Source organism: Eschrichtius robustus, chromosome 10, assembly GCF_028021215.1.
Source record: "Eschrichtius robustus isolate mEscRob2 chromosome 10, mEscRob2.pri, whole genome shotgun sequence".
Classification (NCBI taxonomy): Eukaryota; Metazoa; Chordata; class Mammalia; order Artiodactyla; family Eschrichtiidae; genus Eschrichtius; species Eschrichtius robustus.
In genome coordinates, this window is record NC_090833.1 from 66,239,746 (window position 1) to 66,266,719 (window position 26,974).

Below are 26,974 nucleotides of genomic sequence, written 5' to 3' on the forward strand. Positions count from 1 at the left end.
TTGTTTTGAGAAACAAATAAATGTTCTACAGAATGCAGTGATTTCTTCCAAGTAAAGAAAGAAAAACATAGGTATCTTGTTCAAAATTTCCCATGTTCACCTTGCATTCCCTATTCTTGAGGGAAGAATTGTAAAACTTTTTAAAGGTGAGTAACATTTAAATAGTAGAGATGTGTGAAATTTTCAGGAGAAAAATTTATTCTTAATTTTTACCTGCTTAGCCGACAGATGCTAGTACAATTTATACATTTATATAATAACAATAATGCAGTCACATCACTATTTGCAATGTGCTAGGCACAGTGCTCCCCGCACACATCATCTCCTTCAGTCCTTCCAACAATGCCAAGAAGATAGATCTGAAGAACTCAAGTCTTCCTACTCTATTACATGAATTAAAATGAAATCCAAAGATCAAAACACACAAGGAACATTATCTTAACTACTGGTTACTCTATTAGACATCAAGAAACGCAAGTGTTTTGATTTGAATGTCTTCCTTCTATGTTGAGGAAGAAGGAAGATGGTTACTCAGAACCACAAATCTCTGGCTTTCATCGACAACAATTCCATTCAAGCGTCCAGGTAAAGGGATAATTTAGTGAGTAGTCTGCATTCCTTTTTAAAAAAGGTAATCAAGGTTCATTCACATTCCTTAAAAAAATCCACCAATGGTCATATATAAGTTTATGTTAAAATGCAACCTAGGGCTTCCCTGGTGGCACAGTGGTTAAGAATCCGCCTGCCAACGCAAGGGACACGGGTTTGAGCCCTGGCCTGGGAAGATCCCACATACCGCGGAGCTACTAAGCCCGTGCGCCACAGCTACTGAGCCTGCGCTCTGGAGCCCACAAGCCACAACTACTGAGCCCACGTGCCACAACTGCTGAAGCCTGCGCACCTAGAGCCCGTGCTCCGCAACAAGAGAAGCCACGACAATGAGAAGCCCGCGCACCGCAACGAAGAGTAGACCCCGCTCGCCGCAACTAGAGGGAGCCCGCGTGCAGCAACGAAGACCCAACACAGCCAAAAATAAAACTGAATAAATAATTTTTTTAAAAAAAGCATATTAATCTTTTAACTAGTAGCAGGAAAACTAACACTATAAATGAAAACAGAATTGCAGTTCGTTTCTTTGGAGGCTGAAGAATGAGAACAGGTTGTAAAGAGAAAGGATAAAATAAGTGAGAATAAAGGAAAAGAGAAAATGGAAAAGGAAAAGACAAAGGAGTTACACAACAGGGGAGAGAGAAAGGCAATGAGGTAGCAAGGGGATGGATAGGGCAAAGTGAGATAAGACACAGCTAGCGAAATGGCTTTTGTCCAACGCCTGCCAGGGCTCTGGACCATCGCCTCCGCCTGCTAGAGGGATAACTTCTCCGACGGTTTTAAAAAATGCTTCTTGTATCTAAACATCCTCATTTTATTTTTCAGATTCCTGTGTTTATTTTTGAATAAAAGTTCAAATTTGAAGACTCTGCTCATGTATAAAAGGAATGACTTTTATTTTAGAAATGTACTTTGGAACCTACACATCATTGCTCAGTTTAGTGCTCAAAACCTCAGGGATGTCCCGACATTCCATCCTGACAGTCTTGCCTTTGTAAAGAAGTGAAGACTGCTTCTTTCCACTGTGCCTGAAAATTACACTTGAAATCAGTCTTCACTGATGATGCAGAGCCTTAAAAATACGTTCATCTGCTGGAGGAGTCATCTATCACCAAAGAGAGTTGTTTTCATTCTGAAGAAAACAACACAGATGTGCCCAAAGTGCTGGAAGCCTCAAAGGGACGTCCAAAGTTGGTCATCAGAGAGACATCGTCCTCCAGCCTGGAGTACGTAGGCGGAGCAACGGCACCCAATACTGACTCAAAGCCAGAATCTATGGAAAGGTACACCATGCATCAATTCAGCCTGGCTTAGCAGACTAAGGACCCCGTCCACCCAACCACCTTGGCCCGAAGGCTTGCTTTTTTATACCCATCCACCTACCCGTCCTCTCTGTGCTCCAATAAACCACTGGTCCTGACTATCTCTCTCAATACCTTAAGAATCCTTTTATATAAAAATTCATGGGGTTTCCCTGGTGGCGCAGTGGTTAAGAATCCACCTGCCAATGCAGGGGACACAGGTTCGAGCCCTGGTCCAGGAAGATCCCACATGCCGCGGAGCAACTAAGCCCGTGAGCCACAACTACTGAGCCTGCGCTCTAGAGCCCGCGAGCCACAACTACTGAGCTCACGTGCCACAACTCCTGAAGCCTGCGCGCCTAGAGCCTGTGCTCCGCGACAAGAGAAGCCACCGCAATGAGAAGCCCGCGCTCTGCAACGAAGAGTAGCCCCCACTCTCGGCAACTAGAGAAAGCCCAGGCGCAGCAACAAAGACCCAATGCAGCCAAAAATAAAACAAACAAATAAATAAATTTATTTTAAAAAAAATTCATTAAATGCTGTACCACTCTCAATATACTGATCCTACAAACTGTAACTCTATGAAGTGGTTCAACACTGTGTCATCACCACACAGCAACTTGTTTCATTTACAGTATCTATTTCACTTCTACTCATGAGCTAATATAATTCAATTTTTTTTTAACTGCACACAGGCTGCTAGACACATGTGCACGGCAAATGGAATCTGAACTTAGCTTAACAGCCTCATTTATTCCTGATGGTTTAAATTATTTCATCACAATTAATGACACCCCCTCAGCTTCCTGTGCAGCGCGGCCAGATGTTCAGAGACCACAAAGCCACTCTCCTCTTTGACGGCTGGTGACAGGTCGTCCTCTGAAGGATGTTCCCTAGGCACTCGGGCTGGATGGCACCTCCACTGCTTAGCACCTCTCTGCCTCCCAGACTCTAACCATGTACAGGAAAAGGCAGGAAGGCACGAGAGACCAGCAAATGCGTTAGTGACAGCAAGTCCCAAGACGCGACCTAAATCTGAAGGGACCTGGTGTCGCCACAGGAGCTCCTAACCTTGCTGTCTTGTGAAAGCACTCTTCGCCTCCACCTTCCCAGCCACTGGCATCCACTGAGGGCCTGGCCTGGTGTCAGTCCTCGGGCACCATCGAAGGACAACAAAAACATCAGTTTTTCCACAGGGATCCTTGTTGGTCATGGTAATTTTGTGTTGAGGGGTATTGTTTAAACTTACTCCCCCCATCAGGATCACCACCTTGTTTTCTAAGAGTGAACAGTTTCTTCAAGTACGATTATTTTCTCCCCTGTTCAATAGACACTTCCCACAGAAACATGCAACATTTTGGCAACTTGTGGTAAGCAGTTGTGCCCCTTATTCTCTGTTAAGCTTTACTGGGGTATAATCTAATTGACAGACAAAAAGTAACAGACATTCCGTGTATACATCTTCATGAGTTTGGTTGACCTCTTTTTCCTAGGCTTAAGTAGGATTTCTTCTTTTCAGGGGCTGTTGGCTTTTTGTTTTTGTTCTTGTTAGGTTTTGTTTGTTGTTGCTTTGTTATTTTTTTTAAAAGAACAGAATGAAAAAGAGACCACATTTTTCCTATTTTGAGTCTCACATGGGCAAAGCCATTTACTTTCTTAACAGTAAAAAAAAAAAAAAAAAAAAAAAATTTTCCTCAGAAATTCATAAATAATAATTATCTTATATTCATCATTTGAGTTTCACACACAAAAAAATAAATTTGTATAATGACAGGTAGCTAAGAGGGTAGCAGAAATAGTAAACACGCTAGCACTTTTACAATAAGAATCCAATACTACACTCTAATTTGGAAAACATTTCCATCAACTAGGGAACATGTGGCAGACATTTTATGGATTATTTTTTAAATGTTAAAAAAAATAAAAATGCTGATCTTATTCAGGGAGTAAGGGGCCTTTTCGTTTGCCAAAAAGTTTAATAGAAAAACTGAAAGGCCACCTGTGTCAGCCCACCCTATAGTATGAACATAAGCTATAAGAGCACTTTGGAAAATATTTGTAAACTAAGATGAGAAAAAAAAATCAGTATCAATACAGATTCCAAGCAGATGCAAAAGGCTTCCGTGCATGTTAATGATTATGTGTGTGGCCTACACAGGCTAATTTCAGATACCTTCAAAACTCACTATACATTCTCTTTTATAAGCTATTTGGGATTAAAACTAGGACCTTATCCATAACAACTTTGACAATGGACACAAATACAAGGTAAGCTAATCAAGCCAAACAAGTTGAATTTTCTCCCTCATGGATGGCTTTTTAGGTCTTAAATGACTACTGAATTTTACCAGACATGCTACACTTAGTATTTTGACAGTTGTTTATTAAAACTAGTTTCCTAGGAAGTCCATAGAAACCACCAGTCTAGTTTTTATCAGAATTGAGACGATCAGAGAGAAGTTGTGATGATGGTATACTTGCAGCAAGCAGACAACAATAGGAAACTCTTAGCATTCCCAGAGTTGCATCAAATTTTCCATGGACCGAAACTAAAATGAAATCGTTCAATTACTGAGAGGTAGATAAGTAAAATAAACAACTAATTTCATACAGTGAAGTTGGGAGAAAGTCATATGGACCTCATTGTGTTGTCTCCAAACACATTTTATCGGAGGGGAAAAAGGAGCTGAATAAACTTTAAACTCTCATGTAGGGATGTATTGCTTGTGTGTCCCTGGCAGATGTGGAAAGGAGATGAAATGGGCAAGGGAGAATCAAATATCCCATCGCTGCAGGTTTGCTGAGGGAAAGAGCACTGCAAAGATCTCACATCTGGCAATCATTTGTCAATAGCTGGAAAGAGAACGGCAGGAAACTTTCTGGCTCTTGGAGAAGATGAAAAGACAAAAACCATGTGTCACACACACACCCACACTCTCTCTCTCTTTGCAATGGTACAATGACTACTACACTTATTCTCCACCCCTCCTTTCCCCTCTAAATTTAATGATCTTCAGATATACTCGACTCCATGGTCAAAAACATGCAGTCACTTGACTTGTTAAAGCTGCAGTGTATGTACATTTTTCAAATAAACCCCAGGGCTGATGTTAGAAAATCAAAATCAGTCAAGCATAGACCGCCTGGTACTTTGGGCAGGAATCCTTGTGGTTTAGTCAATAAACAGAATCTGAATGAAAGACACCACAGTAACTAGACAGTAACGTTTTGAACAGTTCTTAACCTTAAGGGGGGCTCAGGCAGGCGGGTGCGCTAGTGACTATGGACACGGTTACCAGTCCCCTTAGACGGCTCCCTCTCCCTGTGACAGGACTGTGCGTGGCACAAGGTCATCTGCTCTTCCTAACACACACACTCAATAAAAAAGTAAACTTGTATTTGAGAGATGCTGGGAATAAATTTGGGGAGGGAACAGCTTGTTGCTGTTGTTGTTTAAAATATTACATCTATTTAACAGGGTGGGAAGGGGGAAACCTCAGCTTCCGGGTGTCCGTATGGATGAAAACAATATAGAAAATTGGTTAGCTTCATTATGAGTTCACAAAAATGACCAGCTTTGCCCCACTAGGTTTACCATGTAATAAAAAGTTTTCAAGACAACCCACACAAAATTAATTAACTTCTCCCAAATCACAGGAATGTAAACCTGTTCGTGGTGATCGACAGACTTCAATGGGCAGCTCTGCTTCGCCCTTATGCTGCCTTTAACTAGCAGCCGCCGCCGTCCCTGTGATTCTGTAAGTGAATGCTGCAGGTTGTTTAATAACCTGGCAAATTCACAGTAGCTTGTCAAATTATTACAGGAACAGTGCCATCACTAAACAAGCCTGATCACGGTTAATTACAATGTAGACTAGACAGCAGCCACTATTGTTCATTAATTACAGGAAGCACCTCATTTAAATTTTATGGAAATTTACATTTGCACCCCAGTATGTCTGGGGAAAAAAAAAGTGATCCTTCATGCCTTCATAGAAGAAAGGAGTCTGTGGTTTATGAAACATCACAGTAAATTGTGTCTAATCGGGTACTGAAATATTGGTTCATTATTTACTCTAATTTTCTAAGCACTTTAGTGGTGAAAAATACCAAGTCAAACCCCACATCTTGAATTCCCCACCAGGAAAGGAACTGTGCTAGGCTAACTGTAACAACACACGATGAGGCACAGTGAGACTAAAACAGTCACTTTTATGATTAAAAATAAAATATTTGGGACTTCCCTGGTGGTGCAGTGGTTGAGAATCCGCCTGCCAATGCAGGGGACACAGGTTCGAGCCCTGGTGTGGGAAGATCCCCCATGCTGCGGAGCAAGGAAGCCCGTGAGCCACAACTACTGAAGCCTGCGCTCTAGAGCCTGAGAGCCACAACTACTGAAACCCGTGTGCCACAGCTACTGAAGCCCGCGCTCCGCAACAAAAGAAGCCACCGTCACGAGAAGCCCATGCACCGCAACGAAGAGTAGCCCTGGCTCACCGCAACTGGAGAAAGCCCGCGCGCAGCAACAAAGACCCAATGCAGCCAAAAATAAATAAATAAGTTTATAAAAATAAATAAAATAAAATAAAATATTTAACAGCAATTAAGGGAGGTCTAAACTAGAATAACAATTTCCCATAAAATAATTATATAAGAGGACAATTTTGGGAGCCTATGCATCAGTTAACCTCCAGAGCTAAAGAAAGTACACAGTTTCATATGTACTTCAAAAGCCACTGAAGAAAATCAAGAAAGTTAAGGCAGTAAATCAAAGTCTGGATTTCCAGCTACTTTTCTAAATCAGGTATATTAACACAAAAAAGACAGCAGATGCCCTTGCAAAAGTCAAGTCATGCTCAGACTTCCACAATGACAGTCATTCAAAACCAAGGATACATTCATGAAAGAGTGTCAGGGATCTTGGAATTATTAAATGATAAAGTTGCTAAGTCATCTGAAATTTTAAGGATTAAAAGGAAAGGGTTAAAAGAAAGAAGGTAAGAAGAGGAAGGGGCTCCATCAGTCCTGAGAATTCATGTCAGGTACAAATACAAAGGTAAACCAGATATGGATACTGTGTGTCTAAATGAAAATCCTTCACAGGAAAGGATATAAACAAGCCAGAGCTCCTAAATCGAGGTGTACAAGAGATTATTCTCAGAATCAAGAGGCCAAACATAAAATTCTCTCGTGGTTATAATGCCTGGCCCTGGGGGAAAGTCTGAGATCCAAGAAGGAAAAGTAAACGACGCTGGCAAGTCCTATGATGAGTTCCCCGGAGTGCAGAGTTGGACTAAAAAATAAGAAATGGCTCACTTGATAGGAAAAAAAAAAAAAAAAAAAAAAGACCAGAATGCACATGCCATGGCAAGAATGAAAGGACTCTAAGCTACTCCTGGAACTGTTAGCTGGTGAAGAATATATTAAGTGTCAAGTTTATTATGACAGACATAATATGAATATGTACCAGGTATTATTAAAATGTATGGAAGCCATAATTAGAAAAGAAGAGGAGAAAAGAGAGAAAGAAATGGTTCAAGTGGGTCCCAGTTAATGCACCAATGCTTTGTAGTTGACTATCTTTTCACATATTCAGCTTTTCCACTCAGTCCACCAAAATGCTGTTGCAATATGGGGAATTCAATAAAATGAGCCCTTTCTTTTCTTTGCCCAGTAACTTGGGTCTTCCTTGCAAGGCCCTCGCTGAACTGTCAACTCCACAATCTGTTTAGCTACCTACAACCACGGTTTCACTTCAACGTGTAAATATACATTTTCTCCCTTGGTATGTCGAAGTAAAGTGCTCCATTGGTCTCTTTCAGTTTTATTTCATGCACCCACATCTGCAAAACCCATCGCTCTCTGCTCCATAACTCAAGGTTCAAAAACAGATTATCCAACAACCACCCATGACAGACCATTCCAGGTGACGTGTTTGAAGAACATCACTCGTCCAACCCGAAGGGGTCAAGGATCAGACTACTCTTCACGAAAAGTCTTCCATCACTCTGCATATATGTGTCACACACAAGCTGTGCGCTTTCTAAAACTGGGGAACGCATGATCATGTCTCATACGTGCCACACCTGCTTTTCTGTTGTGTCATAGCCATATGTCGCCCAGACAGTACCAGCTTGTGGCACCGCTGAGCTCAGGTGGTCTTCCCTAGGCCAAGAGCAGGTGCGCAAGAGATGGTGTCCCCTTCAGAGTATCATAAAAACTGAAACCTCCTCCGACCACCACTTCCGCCATCACGCCCACTGTGAAGTCAATTTTTTAAACTATTCTCTTTTCTCATTTGGGGGGTCTAAATCAGTAAAAAAAAAAATGTTTTTTAACACTGAGCTCACTATGCTCATCCCCTAAGTCTTAAAATTTAGAAAATGACGCCAAATAGAGGCCCTAAAAAATAGTATGGGTTTGCCCATGCAAGGGGGTGCCATCCACATTGAAACTTCAGCCTGCATCTTTGCATTACTGGCACACACATTCCATAACTATTAACAGGTACCTGGAAGTGGAGCTAGGCCTTTGGCCAGGATGTCATATTTATATTTTTAATCTGCAATACACCACACCGTTTCTAATTTCTCAAGACCACACAACGAATTCCAAGTCAATACTTTCATGAAAACTGTGCTTTGTAAATAAACTTAATATTACACCAGAGGACATATCTCCCAATCCATGAAGAAGGAAGCTACTTATCATTAAGTCCTATTTTTCTAATACAGCGCCCAGCTGAACGGCTTCCGTTCTCCTGAGCTGGGAGACCACAATGCAGGAAACATGACTGGCTCCCCAGGTGTCCCCAGAGCCTAGCATCATTCTTAGTACTTGATAATGATGATTTGAAAAGATGAGAGCTAAGATTTCCTGAGTGCCTGTTACGTGCCAGGTCCTGTGCTAACTGTTAGGTATGTGTTAGAACATTTAATCCTCACAGTCACCTAGTGTGGGAAATCTCCATTTCATAGATGAGAAAGCTAAAGTCCAGTTAGGTTGAGTGACTTGCCAAAGATCTCATAGCAACTGTGTCAACCTAGGTAGCCAGCCTTCAGAAACCACGTTCTTATTCACTGCAGTACATACTAAGTCTTGATTTCTTGAATGAGTAAATGAACGATCTCTAGTTACACACAACTTAACCTGAAAAGGACTTTTTGCTGCACAGATGCTACACTGGGCCCTCTGTTATACCTGTCTCAGCAGCTGCCTGTCTCCTGATGGCATCTGATGTATCTGCACGGCCTTCAGAGACCACTGTTACTGTCACACCACCCCCAACTGATAAAACAGTAAGACTCCAACCTGGACTTCCAGCCTCTGGTCTGGCTCCTCCAGGTTTGGGCAGAAGTCTGCACCCAGCACTCTGCCAGCACATGCCACTGGAACCTGGGGGAATACGGCCAAGTTAGATGCTGGCTGTGGAGGCTGCTGAAAACTGCACACAAACACACGTGACCCAGGCAGAAGCAGGGACATCCCAACGGCAGTTCTGCAACAGAACGGCTTCCATCACGGCTTCACAGGTTTTTGACACTCAGTAGGTCAAATATATTGTAAATATCACACAGCCAAGTTTATTAACTACCAAAAGGTAAATTCTAAAAAGAAAAAATCCACATAAATTTTATTGCCCCTTGTATCCACAGCATGTAGCACAAAGCAGGCACTTAATATCCGTGGACTGTAGAAAGAGGAGGAGAGAAGAAGGAAAGTCAAAAGGAAGGAAGGGAGGAAATGAGGGAAGGGAAAAAGAAACAGAATCTCTGCTTGAAATTGGTGACTTTTTTTCTCTTCTCATTTTCTTAAGTGGGAATTAAGAAAACTGCATTCTATAATGCCTAAAGTTCCTTTGCACACTTAAAATACCAGTTCAAATTGTTTTTTCCTATTCCTGGCATGGGCTAGTATTTATTTATCAACATGTATTATTTACTTACTGTATTTAAGCTACATTTAAGAGGCTCATTTTACGTCTGCTCTAATACTAAAAATAACAAAAAAGCTATGACTTAGTAAATGTTTCTCTGTATCTAGAATCCTACAATGAAAGCCGCTAAGATTCCCTTTCAAAACTAAGCTACCTATTACAATTAGTTATTCTCATCCTGAAATATTACCTACTTATTAGTCACATGCTTACTTCATCTTAAAATTTTTAAGATAAAGAGAATTTAGATTCCATTGAAACCTGTTTTCTGCTTTTTAAATTCTTCTCTAAATCTCTACTCAGTATTTCCAAACATATACTACCTTCATTAATCATACAACTATCTATGTGTATCAGAATCTCAATCCATCAATCAGCTTCATCTCACCTGTATCTTCTTTCCCTCTCAAAGCCCTCCTTTGGTATTTTGTTTTATTTATTTTTTTAACTCCAACTGGGATCATCTGTGCCAATCAATTTTCTTTGTTCAGAGATCAGTTTTCAGCCAAGCATGCTGTCTTAGAAGGTATTTCCTTCTTTCTTTTGACCCACAAATCTGTTCACTTCTCCAGATTTAAACAATTTTCAATAAACTCCACTTTGCAAGTTTACCAGTGAATATAACATATATATTTTTTAAAAAGTCAACTCTTCTAACATTTTTAGGTCCAACTTTCCTATTCATTTCAAGTGTCTTATTCTTTCTTCCTGCCTATTTCCATAAAGTGACATCAACAGAATATCAGCTGTCTTTGAAATTAACCACTCTTCACCCACAAATTTCTTCATTTGGAGCCTGAGAAGGAAAGGAAAAGGAGGTTGCATCTACTGAGAGCTTGCATTGTGCCAGTCACCATGTGGGTACCTTACATCGAGATTAACCCTTTTTTTCCTTTCAACCATCTTATGGGATATGAGCATCTCCATTTCACAAGAGAGGGGGAGCTTTAGAGTAGTTAAATAACTAGCTCAGGGGCACATGCTAGAAAATTACAAAGCCCAAACTTAAGAAATGAGAAAGAGCGAGAACATTTTTCAAAGAAGTTAATGAAAAACATGTAATAGTTGCTTTTAGTAGCATCCATTCTAGAGGCATTTGTTGATGTTTCATATGAAAGAAATTACAAAGAAGACAATTAAAGGAAATGAACAAAGTGTCACAAGAAATCAAGACCTACTACTCACTCTTTGGTCTGGGACAACATCAGCAAGGTTAAAGGGGATTTTTCCTCTAACTTGAGAAATGAGAAAGAAACGGGTCATGGAGAGGAATAGAGACACTGCATCTGTCTAGTGTCACCCACAGAACAATGCTGATCCCACCCCACACTGACACATGGTGAGGGCACCAATGAGTTGTGCGACAGTAATTCTCCCTAGGGTGCAAGAGAAGAATTGGGGAAAAATTACTTAGAATATTCCATATCAAAACAAACCCCCCCCAAAGTTTCCTATAAAACCTTAATAAACGTGACTACTTAACTGATTACAGCAGATAAGCCAGAATGCATATGTTGCAAATTAAGTGTAAATAATACTTTATTTCATGTACACAAAACAATTGCCACTTACCTTAATATTAGTTGACCATGTCACAAAGACAAAGTTTCTAGTTCCTTTTTACCCTCACAGAAGGCATTTCATAAACACTCTCAAGAGGAATGGAGAAAGTTAAACAACTACAATTACACTCGATTACAACCTCAAACACTTAGAAATACACAGTTGCTGAGAGAAAACAAAAAGGTCTGTGAGTAAGCTGGAAGGAAACTGTGCCAGGCTACCGGAATGCTTCAGCTATCCAAATCACAAAAAGGAACTAGGAGGAAAGCAAAGAGTGCTCTCCATCTTAGAATCCTAGGATTTCTGAGCAGAAAAGAAAATCCTTCTGATCTGTGAAAACGGACTTCCTTAAAGATGAGAAAATTGAGATTTGAACCAAAATCCACATGGTTTCACTCATGAGTTCACCATCTAACAATACTCCCCCTACCTCACCCACCACAATTAGAGTCATCAATTATCAGACAGAGAAAAAGTATAAGGGAAAGGCAAGCTATATCTGTTTCCAGTTCATCAAAATGTCCCAAGGAAAATACACAGGATATAAAAGTTTGATAACCTTAATTAGGTATAATTCAGCACACATAGACAATTAGGCCTTTTGATTCAGAAGCCTTAGCAGTCAGCCAACTGCCTATAAGCAATCAAAAAATGCCTGACAGAAACAGCAGACCTAAAAATTTTTTTTGGCCATGCCCCACGGCATGCGGGATCTTAGTTCCCCAACCAGAGATCGAACCTGCGCCCCCTGAAGTGGAAGTGCAGAGTCCTAAACACTGGACAGCCAGGGAATTCCCTTTAACTCATTATTACTCCATTTTAAATTAAGATACTAAAATAGGATGTGTACCTTCTGTTTTCAATGGAATTGAAAATTCAAACTGATTTGGAGAATTCCAATTTTATCCTCTTGTCTTCATGCTAGTGTTTAGTGTGCATTTCAACATCATACTTTAAAACAAAGTTCTACCGTGATTTTCATAAAATGTTCACAGTGATTTTGATCTCTGAAACGTAGTAGGACTAAGGGGACATTTTATTTTTTTATTCTTTGCTGCATCTTTGTATACTTTACTCTTAAAGTAATAAAAACATTTAATTTAAAAACAAAGAAAAAAACTAAACTGATCAGCTAGTATTTCTAAACAGTAGGCTGCAGGTTTCATTATGGGATGGTAATTGTCTAGAACTCATCTAAATTTCATTCGGCTGGTGCTATAACAGGAAGTAAGAGGCCTTGAAAGGGACCCTCTAGAATCCCCAGGGAAGCTGGAGCTGAGTGCATATCTACTCTCCTGTAGAGACCTCAAAGGAATCACGGTGTGCGAGAGAGCTATTTACAACTTACTTTGTGTATAATCAGCAGAAACAAAAGATATGACAACAAGCATAAAGGCCTCTCTCTCTCTCTCCTCTCAGGAGAATTCAACAAGGGAGGGCCAGTGGGCATTCACTTCAGTGTCAAAAGGGCTTCCAGAAAACATATTTTCTGTGGGGCAGGGAGGAAATATGGCAGGCTTCCTACACACACACGCGCGCGCACACACACACACACGCACACACACACGTTCTTTGTTTACTGAGATCATACATAAAGACTGTTAGGGACCAGATTTCTGAAAAGAAGACATAAAAACCTCCACATTGTAAACGGGAGCTACCGTTCAAAATACTTGAAGAAGGTGGGTGTAAGGAAAGCAACAAATTAAGAAAGAAAGAGGGGCAGAAGTGATAACTTGGGAAAAGAAACGTGTTACCAAGAAAAGGTCTTATAGAATCTGGGGTGCTTCTTGCAAAGCCAGGGCCCATTCGAACTTTAATTTTATTTTTAAACATTAAACATTCAGGCAGGCATTTGCCTGATAAGCACTATAAAAAGTCAGAGCCTAAATAAATTAACTAACTTCCATGCCATCTCAACTCTTTGGTGAAGCTGGCTGTAAGCCCAGAGCAGTTCTGAAGTGTATGTGTTTTGGTGGCTTCCGTCTAGCAGTGAAGGTATGAGGGAAAAGATCTGAACCCAAGGAGAACTTAGAAAAGAATGGAGACAGAGAATTGGCTTTAAAAAATAGAGAGAGGGAGAGAGATAACCCCAAAAGAGTCCCATGAGAGGACTCAGGGACATGGCTGGGTACAAGCTCTGTTACACTCTAAGCCAGAGAAAAGCAATAACAGCCTCATGTCAGTGGTTAGATGATACCAAGCAACAAGAGGAAATACTCAGATAATGCAAAGAATTCAGGAAGACCATTCAGTGAAATGGATTTGAAAATAAGCGAGCCAGGAGCACTTGTGACAAAGAGCAGATAAAGAAATAAATTAATTACCCAACACTGTAAAGACAGGGATGTATGTTAAATGCAGCGCAGCAAACAAGTGAGAGGAATAAATAGAAAAATAAGGTGAGCTAAGTTGCTGGAGGTGCAGATAACGTCTATCTTCATTTTTCAGGCGACGATTGAACTAAAGACAACATTCCAGGCCTAAGCCTTCCCAACCATGGAGCCCCAGGCCTTAGCCGCAGAAGGGCCACATATACAGAACCTAAAGCTTAAGAATGAAAAACACCACTTCATGATCAGAAAGGAACTGCTGAGTCAAAACAGTATTTATGCAGCTGCCAATACAGAATGGCCAGAAATATGCTGGTTCTTACAGAGGCCTTAGATGAGGCAGGGTGTTGGAAGGTGAGAAGGATGAACAAGATGTTACAGGAGAAGAACTGAATAGGACGGTGGACAGTCCCCTCTGAGCCATCCCAGAACAATGAACTACAGGAGCAGGATGAGAGACGAGAGAACAGAAGAGGGTTAAGGATGGGATTCTGCCACTCAACAGGCTGACAGACACAGAAGACTACTGGGTGGGGGCGGGTTGCAAAGCATCCTCACAGGAGCCAGGAACTAAGTGAGGTTCAGTCGCTTTCTGCCTCGTGGGCTGGTCCTCTTGGGGGAGCTAGGGCCCTGGCCCTGTGATGGGAGCAACCACTGCAGGTACGATTACAGGAGATTTTCAAAGCCACAAACAACAACAAAAATACCTTGTTTTTATACTGTGAAAGGCAAGATAAAAGATAAAAATCTCTCTTCCCTGGTGACAGACACCCTGAGGAGCCTGATGGACCATGAATAATGCTAAAATTACACAGAATCTTTCTTACAGAGCCTCAAAGGGCTTTACACAAAATATTTATTAATCCCCCTATCAGACGAGTAAGGGGTGGGGAGGAAATTTCCACCGCACTCTTTTTATTTTTAAGTAAGAAAACTGAGGCCTATCACTATGGTCTCCCCTCCACATTTGATAAGTTGGACAGAACAGAAATGAAGACGTAGTCCTCTGAACTACCATGCTAGAGTTTTACTAGAAAAGTCTCCTACCATTTGATAGAGTTCACCTATTTCTCCACTTCTTGTTTTATGTGGGTTTTAGCGCTGAAGAAAATGAGGATGAAGTTATTTGCACCTATGCCATGGATGAACTTTATACCCAAGAAAGAAAAGTACAAAATGAGATTATTTTCAACTGGTTTACAATCGTTCTTGTCATTCAGTACATTGGCAATTGAACACCCCAGGTTGTTGCTTATGGGCATAAACATCGCCAAGTCTGATAACTGACATTAAGTGAAATTTCAAATATATGTATGTATCTATATGCCCAGATAAACTTTCTTTCTGCCCTCAAGTCTCACCTCCAACTATCCTAAAGGCAGGTAATATGCAACGAGCACTGGCTTTGGAGTGAAACCTCTGTTTTAACCCCAGCTGCAGTACCTTGTGAAGTTGGTCAGTTAATTACCAATTCAGAGCTTTATTTGCTGCATCTGTAAAATGGGAGTAATTATATTTACTGTGTAGGGTTGGCAAGGTTGAAGGAGATGACACAGGTAAAACACCTAACTAAGCAGGCTGTAGGTACACAACATAGGTAATGATACTTCCCCAGATATCTCCCTCTGCCCCCCAGCACACCATTCCTATCAGGGCTGAGAAGTTTGAGACAGTGAGGGGAGGAATTTGGGGGGGGGTGGGGTGGAAGCAAACTCAAGTGTCAAAGGAATAATATAAGCAATTAGGGAAACTGAAAATTATACCTATTCAATTGGTCTCAATTAGGGGCTAGCTCCATCAACTTGTAGACGGCTTCCTAGAACACTGTGTTGACGAAGACTATGAAGATGTGTCTGGGCTCTGAGAGAATGACCACAAAAGTCTTCTCTGGGGGAAGTAGTAAGAAGAGATACATTTCACTCCCTGCCACTCCTGCCCCAGCCAAGGCTTTCCCAATGAAAACATAGGCAATTTTCTGAGTTCTCTTTCATGCTAGTGGCTTGACCTATGAATTAAAAGTAAGGAGTTTCCAATACACACGACTATACATAAAATAGATAAACAACAACGACCCTCTGTATAGCAAATGGAACTGTGTTCAATATCTTGTAATTATCTATAATGGAAAGAATGCGAAAATCAATGTGTGTGTGTGTGTGTGTGTGTATAACTGAATCACTCTGCTGTACACCTGAAACACTGTAAATTAACTACAGTAAAAAATAAATAAATATAAGATGAAAAAGTAAGGAGTTTCCAGGGAGCTCGTGAATAAAGTCTGAAGAAGCCCTACCCTTTTGGAAAAAATAACCCAAAACTAGACAGCAAACTGATAGACAACCAACAGTCTAGGTCAGTGGTTCAAGGTGTATTCTCAGCCCAGGAACATTATTAGCATCACCTGGGAACTCGCTTGAACTGCATTTGCAGCCCCACCTGAGACCTACCTGTGACAGACCCCCTGCGGGGTAGAGCCCAGCCAGGTGTTTTTACAAGCCCTCCAGGTGATGCTGATAAGCATGAAAGTTTGAGAACCACTGGCCTAAATAAACTTGAAAATCAAAAAAGAACTGGGAAGGCAAAAGTTTTCTAGATGATAACTTAGTTTTAGAAGAGATATGTCTGGCGGGGGGGGGGGGGTGGGGGGGAAGAGGGAAACAAGGGAAGAAGCAAGAACAAAGAAGCAAACATCAGGCATAAGATCCAGAATCTCCCAGAATCTCACTCTGTGAAGAAGAGTCAGCATGTCAGGAAAAAGCCCAAGTGAGCAAGCCACCTTAGGAGCAGTGGTATGGGCAACTCCACAGGTGCTGCAAAAATGAGAAGGAAATAATTTGGGGACAGACATTAGCTTTAGCATTCAAACTAAAAAGCACTTTAAAAGGACCCATGTCACCTTGAACTCAGCCACTGGGCTTGGTCCACTCAGCTTGTCTCCCTGATTCTTCACAGAGATCAAGAATGAGGATGAATTTGGGACTTCCCTGGTGGTCCAGCAGTTAAGATTCCACGCTCCCAATAAAGGGGGCCTGGGTTCGATCCCTGATCAGGGAACTAGATCCCGCATGCCACAACTTAAAAAAAAAAGAAAGGTCCCGCAAGCTGCAAATGAAGATCCCGAGTGCTGCAACTAAAAAGACCTGTGCAGCCAAATTAATTAATTAATTTTTTTTTTTTTTTTTTTTAAAGAATGAGGATGAATTTAACTATCTCTAATGAGGGGAAAGAGACAAATTTCAAGCCATGATCACCAAGAATTTTTTTTTGAGGGGGTGGCATTTTTTAGAAAGGAGTTCACTTTGGAAGAAAACAAGTGCATTTCACTTGATCTTACTTCATCAAAGGCACAAAATGGGACAAATCAATGGGGTTGTTTTTCCCACCCTACGTTTCACAACACTGAAAAGGAATGAAAAAGGTATACGTGAGAAAACAGAAAAGGGAGTTTGAGGAATGAAACATGATAGAAGAATGTGTCACACTCCAGACAGTGAGAGAACAAATACTACCCTCCCAAAATTCAACATCCCATGTTACCTCTTGAACCACCTACATTAAACCTATTATGGAAAAATAAAAAGTTTAAGTTGCCATACAAGGAGCAGTTAAACTAGATTTAACGCACGGCGGTTGTCTAGAGAAGCAGATTCCTCTGGACTAGCCTCTTGCCCCATTTGACGTGGGTTAGACTTATTATGAAGAGTGAGACTGAAGGCAGGCCACAAATGGTACCAACAGACCAGTGGAATTCCTGGGTACCGTAACCAGGAGAGCTGGCAGGGAGCCATCACCACACTGCCAAAGCGCACAGTGCAGTATGCCCAAGATCAGTGAAGCAACATGCTTCTCTCTGCATGCAAAGCTTGAACGTAGGTAATGATAAGAGAAGAAAGGAAATGAGAAGGCTGATTCACCCCTACTGTTCCCTACAATAAAAACTTTCCCAACTCAAACATAAGTCATCCTGTGCATTGCACAATCGCCCCTCCAAACTTCCTGAGGACCCCAGACTAAAAAGAGAAAATGCACAAAAGCACATGAGGTTGATTTCTTTGGAAGACCCACTCTCACCCTACCCACCCCACCCGCTTCCCAACCCTAGATCAACTGGGGTGAGATCTAGGGAAGGTGAAAAGCTGTACACAGTATTCTGTACCAGACAGGTAACAAGTGAACCTAAACCTCTCCCACCAATGGCATCTCTCTGTTACTGAGGGTCTCAGGAAGTAGTGAGAAGATAAAGTAAAAGGGACTTCTTTATACTGTCCTTGGGGATCTTACAAGGTATTTCTTCAAACTGAACATACTTTACTCCTGAAATCTAGGGGCTTTAGAATCTAAAAGAGGCTTAGTAGACAATAGAACACTTTATATATGATAAAACACATGGTTTTCCATTTTGTGTGTTTTTGATATTAGTAGTCTCAAATAAAGATAGAGCTATTTATGCCAATGACTTATCATGATAAGAAATGCTATAAAATACCATTTTCTCTCTACATGCTTTCCTTTTAGATGTGATGCTCTTCCCTGGTTTCATCTGCCACCCGTATGAGAACAATGCTCCCCAATCCCTATTCCTTACCTCTCATGTGAGTTCTAGCCCTGCACTTTCAAGCTCCCACTAGAGATTTCCAAGTATCCAGTTAACACCTCGAGCTAAACAAGCAAAGCATATGGGTTCACTGCTATCCTTTCTTTACTACAGCTCTACCCTGACTTGGGTTTTTTTTTGGTTTGTTTTTTTTTTTTTTTTTTTGCATTATTATCACCAGAATCCCACTAACAAAGACTCAGAACCATAGATCATGATTAAAAGCCTTCTGCTTATTTCCCAAACCCAATAAACTCTGAAAGTCTATTTTTCCCTTCCCATCCCCTCAGCTGTCCTCCCACACACCTTCCAGATCATTTCTCTCCTAGATCATTTCTAACAGGAGCATGCTCAGACCTTTGCCATAACCCTTACGTGATTGATAATCCCAACTTTATCGTTCCACACTCGTCAACCAGGGCCACATACCACCCCTCTAACTGTCAAACATATTCTCCCAGAGGATGTTTAGAGTTCCCCACAAATTACCAATTAACGAACTTCCATCCAGGCCCTCTACAACCTAGCTCTGCCCTGCCCTTTCCAGCTTCATCTCTCCTCCTCCTTCATGACAAATGCTGAACAGAGTCTAATTAGACTACTTAATGTCTCTTGCTTACTGCTCTGGGCTTTCCCAATTTGACATAGTTCTCATACTGCTCTTTTTTTGGAATACCCTCTCCTGCACTAAACTTCTGAACATCTCTGTATTTCTAGATGCCACTCCTTCCACAAAGTTTCCTGATACCCCCAGGCAGAAGAGATCTCCTTCCCAGCATTCTACCACTGTTAGGCCCGTCAGCACTATACAACCGTAGACTTTAAATACACTACATGTTTTCCTCTTTAAGGGCAAGAACTAACTTGCTTCTCTCTTTGTTTCTCCCCATAGCACCTACCAAACAGCTTTACATACAGCAGATACTCAACAAATGCGTGCAAAATAAATAATAAATAAATCTCTTAAAAGTCACAGTGGCACCAGGGACCCAATGTTACAGATAGAGTGATTTTTAACTATATCATTATTCCACCTGATCCTCAAGAAATACCCTTAGGGCAATTAGGGGACAATAATTCCTACTTTATAAAAATTCAAGATGCAAGGAGGTTGCTATTTATGCACAGAGCAGTCTTCTGAGCGTAATTTAGCCTGTAAAGGTCCAGTAACTAATTCAATGTCACCCTGTTGATTTGTGGCACATTTCTGCTGAAATGATACTTCTGTTGCTAACTTTCCTTCTGGCTTACTTCAGGATACCTCGAGAACCTTACCCCATCAAAGCAATCTTCTACAGGTAAGAAAATGCACAACATCTCCTCTAAAACCTAAGTTTTAGGGGTATTTCTCTGCCCCACAAGTTGTCAACAAATATACACTGGCATATATAGCCTCTTAGTTTAAAATTTACTAGGCTTCAGGGTAGGGGAAGGTGTGAAAACCTCCTATAATAAGCTTTTTAAAAAGGTATCGATTGCCATATACTTGGAAAGAAGGTAATCAACCCATTATACTTCCCTGAGATAAGAAGACATTTCTAAGATACTAGGAGAGCAGCTTCCAGACAACTGGGGGTAGATTTCCAGCCCTCATCAGTTTCTGCTTTGTTTCAAGCCAGGAGTAGGCAACGACACCCTCTGAGCCAAATGCTAGCCTGCTGCCCACTTTTGTAGATAAAGTTTTATTGAAATACAGCTGTGCCTATTCCTTTATGTATATAGTCTACCGCTGCTTGCGGCTACAAGGACTGAATTGAATAGTTGTTACAGAAACCACACAGCTGCCTAAACTATTTACTATCTGGCCCTTTATAGAAAAGGTTTGCCAACCACTGTTTTAAGCTACACAAAATTATACTTCTTTCCCCATGAACATCACTTTCCAGAATTCACCTTTAGTAAATAAGAACACAAGTGCAAACAAGAATGTTCATATGGAAGCAATACTCTTTGTAAAAGAAAAGAACTGGCAGCAACCTCAACGTCCACAAACCAAGAACCTGTTAAGTAAATTATGGTACAATGATATACTGAGGATCCATTAAAAATTAGGATGGCTATCTTTAATTACAGACATGGGAAGATATCTATGACATGGTTGAGTTAAAAAAAAAAAAAAGAAATCACATATCCATAATCCTTTTATATAACTAGCATCTATCCATATATCCGTATGTATGTGTAAATGAAAAAAGATGACTAAAAAGATGTTAATTAAATGCTTCCTTGGTGGCACCCTTTCAGATAGTGTTTACTCTTTGTAGCTTTCGTAATGAGATCTTCACCGTAAAGATGTACCCTTTATAAGAGCTGTAAAAAGAAAAAAATCAGTTTAAAACTTTTACAAGTTAAAATCAGCGTGTTAAGTTTAGGATGTGCGTTTTATAAAAAGCACAGGGTTTTTGGTTTGGTTGTTACCATTACTAATTTTCCTTTTTCTTTGTTTTAAACACAGAAAGGCTCTTAGATTCACCAATAGCCTACACATCTACAAAGCGGCATCCCCACAGAATGTGGCAACCTCCTTACCAGACTGTAAAAGTCCCCTTACAAAAGCATACATGGGTTAGGAGGAAGAGACTGGGTTAACAGACCAGTCCCTCGATGGAAATGTATTAATTCAATCGGTGTCTTGCTTCTGGATTACCATTAAAAGGTTCATAAAGTACCCAAAAGCCACATAAGATTTTAGAATTATGCTACTCAATGACTGATGCTCAGTGAAGAGGAAGAAAAGGGAGATTTTTCTCCACTCTCATTTTCTTCAACAAAAGTAAGCTTCTGCAAGATTGGCACAAGTATTTTTGAAACTGGTAACTGAAAAGGCTAAGTGTGTACATGATACAATTATTAAGAACCCAGTACCACCACTGATAGAGACATGCTAACTGAACACTGCATAAAGCTTGCAAATTAATGACAACAGGAACAGCAGAGGAAGAAATTGCTAACAGCAGCCAACACAGCTCACCCTCTCTGTGCAGGACTTAACAGCTACCATTTCTAACCCTCATTTTATAAATGAAGTAAGTGGGTTTCCAAAGTCACATAAAGAAGGGGTAAATTCAAGTGCAAATACATCTGGCTTGAAAGCCTATACTCTTCCACCCATGCTGATAAATAGAAATTGTATTTCTAATGAAGTACTATACAAAATCCCAAAATAAATGTAGCAGATGAAAAAACTTGAAATTCCTGGTTTATAAAAATATTACAAAATTACCATGTCAATTAATTTGTTTTATAAGCAATTTATTTAAAACAGTATGCTTTTTAAACATTTTCTCAGAGTTAAGTCTACCCATATTCTCCGTCCTTACATTTATTCATGTATGCATATGATATGTGTACGTCTTTTACAGATATGCTATAGCATTATATAGAGCACAACTTTTTAATATTGTCAAACTGAAGTAGAGTCTGTATACATTTGTGGACACAGACTTCTGTTAAACATAAAGCTGTGACTTGGTTTTTTATGACTCTTCCCACAGTAAAATTACTTCACTGCTCTGGATTAAACAAAATCTGTGCCCTGAAAATTAACATGTGCTGTACAATGATATAATTAAATTTTTTTTTACATTGGTATTTACCCCCACTATTTTTCTCTTAGGTATAGCCTCTTCTCAAATTAGGTAGAGATTAGGCTTTCCTGTGAATTCCCCATAATTGCACCTCCAAGCTCAAGATGATAAACAAACCCTTTAACTCCCAGACTAAGGAGTTATGCTATGCCTCCTTCTTGGGGGTGTAGAGGCATTAGACTATGGTTTTCTAAGCAGTTATTCCACGGATCCCTAGTAGAAACCTAAAAGATAGGACTCTGAGGCTAGACCCTTTTCATCTAGAGCAGCTCTAATTTTTATCAGTTCTGCATGTTGGCTTCCCTGTAAAATTTAATTTGAAAGGAAAAACAAAAAATGGCAGGTTCAACAACTAACTCTTATTCTTTTTCTTTTTTTAATAGCCGGCTTAAGTTATAGACAGATGAAGAATGTGGGAGAGGAAAAAGCAAAGAATTTGGGGGTCAAACTTGCTGGATACAGGTTTGAGACCTTTATTTCCTCATCTGTAAAATGAAAATAATTGTACCTGCCCTGAATGCTTCTGCAAGAGCTGAGAAAGACAAAGTGGGTACCACCCCTAGCACACTGTGTGAGCTAAGAGGTAGCTATGAAATGATTAGTTTTTAATCCTCATTCTTTTACTCTTAGCAACAGGTGAAAGTAAACGCTAAGCCAAATATTTATTTTAGATCTAAGACGGAGTATGCTCAAACTAGTGTTGGTTAAGAGAAACGAGATGTTAGGCAAAATAACAATGCTAATCAAAGACCATCTATGACAATATTAATGTACTACTCATGAGAACACAATTACTTTTGATAAAAACATAATCCAGATTTAAAAACAATAAAAGCAGCACATTTTGCTCAACAAATATTTCCCAAGCCGTTAACTACACTTAAGGCATTGTGCAAGACTGTAAATGAAGATAAAATATTACCCCACTACACGTGTAGGTTGCTTGCTACTATTTTAATTCTACTAAAAGGTGTAAACACTATTCGCTTTAGTGTGACCCTGATTCCATGAACACAGTGAATATTCACAAAGCCAGGGATAGAGGCCAGGGTGCTCTATTAATGGAACTTCTAGCTCTATTACCAAGTGCTAATGATAATGAGTATCATAAAGCAGGAAGCTTTGATTCAAGCAAGTGATTAGAACTGATGATACAAAGGTAAACAGAACTCAACAGAATTTGCCAACTTGGCTTCTAGTCTATCGTTAGCCATAACTGATATCTCAGAAATAATAGCATCGCTCTGACATCCAGGAAGGCCATCCCAGTGAGAATTTTGCAGAGTGGCAAAAACACAAGTCTAATGGATGATACAAGTGATTCTCAAAAAAAAAAAAAAAGAAAGTTGCCTGCCAATGCCTAATACCTCCTTTCCTACAGATAACTGGAGAAATTAAAACTTTTTTTAAAATTTACCCCCTTTTTTACAAAAATTGAAGCTTTCCAAAGGAAGCCTGCCACAGGGCAAGCTCAAAGAATAGGATCTACAGTTTACTGAACACCTACTATGTACCTGAGCTTCACAGGTGTTTTCTCATTTCATCTTCCTGACAAATTCTCAAGTGTTCTTGTCCCCATTTTAACACTGAAGAAAATAAAGGTAAGGGATAAAGTGACTCACCCAAGGTCACAAGACTAATAAGTGACAACAACAGAATCTCAACTCAGGACCAATCTTTTAACTCCCCCAAACCCCTCAACTCCCACCAGAGTTCTGCAATGCCAAACAATACTGGCTGGTACAATGGGAAGAGAAAAATGCTGAAAGAACAATTATTTATATTTTAAAGAAAGCTTGATTTTTTAGGGAAAAAATCCTAAGTCAACTTTAATTTTCATATTAAGGAGACATGATACTGGAGTATTTCCACTCTTTCCCTCTTGGATTATAAAGGGAAAATTTTAATAAATTGGAAAGGTTTTGAATACAACCACAACATCCTTTTTATAATCAAAAACTGCTTCCATGATCAGGATAACAATTTTTTTTTAGATAATCTAAGCATACATGATAGACTTTTTTTCTCAATTTGGCACTGCTGACGAGTTTTTCTACTATTTAGGAAAAAGAATTAACTTTGAAATTGGCTGTAAGGGAAAAAAAATCCAGCGCAAAGTAAGTTTAATAGTCCTCTGAAAAGTGCACTTTAAAATTTGGAACTAAAAACAAGAATCATCAAAAGAAAACTTCCATCACCACTTTATTACATTCAACAGAGTAAAAAGAATTCTTAAAGTGAGTATTCTCTAGAATGTAACGGAAATTCTAATGAATTCATCAAAAATTTGAAGTGCCAAGTCCACACATAAATCTTGATTTTGCTATAGAGTTGACTGCTTGTTGGTTTAAGACCTCCCATAAACAGTGTGAATCTATCTGTTTATAGATAATAAACCATCTATGGACAGCACTAATCAGATTAAACTCGAGGTCTATCTTGACAAAACCATCGTTTTACAGAAATACATAAATCATGTACCAAAAACTCTATAAACATGGCACATAGCCCCACTCATAGTTTACTTTTTTGTGGTATATTCTTGACTTAAATTTCTGTTACATAACATTTAAAAAAAAATTTATCAATGTAAAACTATCCTGGCTTAACAACTCTAAAAAGTTTTTCCTTGCGTTCATTTGGCAGTTATCAAAGTGTGCATGTACACACAGGCACACACACATACGAAACTCTATGTATATTATATATGCATTATTAAGGAAGAGACAAATGACTCATCACAAGAGCATGAAATCAAAGAAAGTATTAAGGTTTGAAAGTGAAGAGAAACAGGTAACTCAAAACTAAATTCAAATTATGATGATATGTTTACTTAGGTAAGCCCAAGATAATCCATACATCTCTTATTCACAGGGAAAAAGTCAGACGCATGAATATTCTATAAAGTCCCAATGCAAAATCAGAAGGCCGTTCCATACATCCACATTTTAATCTGTTATAAATTAACTTGAGTGAGATCAAATCATGAAGCCATCCTGACTGCTACATGTAACATGCACAATTACAACCCAAGTCAAATCGTACACACCCTCAGTAACCATACCTCAAACAAGTGGAACAGTGGAGGACCAGGCTAGAGTTTCCCCTGGAGAGGGACAGGGGTCAGGGCAATCTGCAAAATGGCTATATCTGAGACAACTACAAAACCTGAGAATGTCCTCAAACCCTAAAGGTGCTCACACGGCTTCACAACAAAGTCCCTTTACAAGATCCACAGCCCAGATGACCTGCATCTTTCAAACTGTCCTATTTCCAGAATTCCTGATTTTAAATCACACTGGAAACCTTTGGCTGCAACTGAACTAGAATGGTTCTGCTTCGCCCTTCTAAACACCAAGGAGGGGGGAAGAACAGTGCCATACTTAATCCTGTTTTGTTTCAAACTCTCGGACCTTCTGCATTCCAAAATTGTATCCCTCTGACTAATATAAACCGTTATGAGAGAAAAGGTTTTTAAAAAAAACAAAAAAAACAAAAAAAACCCACACACCCCAAAGCAGCCAGTGAGAAGGAATGAGGGAGTAGTACTGGTAACATACGGTACCATGAGCTGCAGTGGCCTCCCCGTCAGTGGTGCAAGGGTCACAGATCACTCCTGGCCTTCGGGCCGACAGCAAAGCACAGCCCAGGGAGGGGGGGACAGGGACCGGGCGGGGAGGGGCCCCTCGCTGCTCTCGGGCAGTTTACACAAGAAGGCAGCTCAGCTCCTTTCTGGCGCATTCCTCCTCTCTATCTCCCAACCTCTCTGCATGTGTCCTGCCGTATTTTCTTCAGCTGGTAATTGTCCGGATGGCCAGACTTTAAACAGCCACAGTTTAGGAAAAAGCGAAACCCTTCTAAGTGACCATCACAGCAAATCAGCTTCACGCTGGTGGGTAAAATTTTCCAAGGGAAGTGTTCTTCTGATAGTTCCTGAGTCTCTAAGTGCCCCCCCTCGCCCCCGCCCTCACGGGCCGCCACACACACTCCCCTAGAGGGCGAAATGCACTGTGGCAATAAAACATTCATGCGACTTGGAATTTTAACACAATGCCATTTCCCTAGTTTAACCTGAAAGGAATGCACTAGTCACAACAGACTACATCATCCTGCCATTAAACCCTGCCAAGGAACCGCTTTTTTGGCCCTCCCGGGCCAGCTTTGACGGGAAAGGAGTACACAGACCCACACACTGAGCACAGAGGGGCCACCTCTGCTTCCTTGGCAGGGCCCAGCAACACCCTACTCTTGAACGTGACCCCTGACCCCTTGCATTGTGACCGGCTTGTGATGCGTGTGTCACTCTGGCACTTCTGCAGAGCCACACACTGCGCTGGCCGTTGGCGGCTCCCTCTCCACAGGACTTGGGCCGACGCCAGAGGTTCTCTCTTCTTATTAGTGCTACTATTGAAAGGCTCGTGTTGAAGGTGGGGAGGATTTTGCCGTGTGCTGGAGAGGGGTCTGTTTCTCCTTTTCCTTTGTTTGTCTTAGACTTCTTAAAAAACAAACTTTGCATTTGCATTCATAATTAGGTTATGATTACTGACAAACTGGTTTGCTTTGGGGACTACTTATCAAAGCTGCCAGTTCTTCCGCATTTAAGTGACATTTAATTTAGACTTACAAAATACAAAAACAGAAATTATTCTGACTTCTCTGGAGAATTTTAGAGGAAAACTCAAAGGTGTTGAACTCTAAAACATCCACACTTAACCATTTCATGTTAAAGTACCATCACACAACAATCAAGGAATAAATTAGTTTTTTGTTGTTTTTTCTTAAAACCCTAGATGTATTGATTTATTACTTGTGCAGAGATGTCTGCCTTCCAAGGAACAGAAGCGACAAACTAAGGGACAAGGAAAAACATGTGTACAACAAATGAAAAGCTGAAAATCACATTAAAGGTTTTTAACTGTTTAAAGTAATTTTTAACTCTGCTGTGATGCCAGTTTGGCCCTTTAGAGCCGATCACAAAAGTATTGATTTTTATTAGTTTTGGAAGTTACAAGACACCGTAATTTTGCCCCTCCAACATCCTTCTTCCTTTA

At 40.3% G+C, this 26,974-nt stretch overlaps 1 protein-coding gene across 12 annotated transcripts in view; it reads right to left on the bottom strand.

The window, feature by feature from the left end:
* BNC2 (basonuclin zinc finger protein 2) overlaps window positions 1-26,974 on the bottom strand; it is a 414,209-nt gene that overhangs the window by 236,688 nt on the left and 150,547 nt on the right. For 7 of the 12 annotated variants that reach the window (XM_068552667.1, XM_068552666.1, XM_068552673.1 and 4 more), the window contains exon 3: window positions 9,222-9,305. The exons of 4 other annotated variants lie outside the window; for them this stretch is intronic. In XM_068552667.1, the coding sequence (XP_068408768.1) occupies window positions 9,222-9,305 (84 nt within the window). Of the gene's footprint in view, window positions 1-9,221; window positions 9,306-25,488; window positions 25,784-26,974 lie in introns of those variants that run through there. One more of the 12 variants, XM_068552672.1, reaches the window with a different exon arrangement.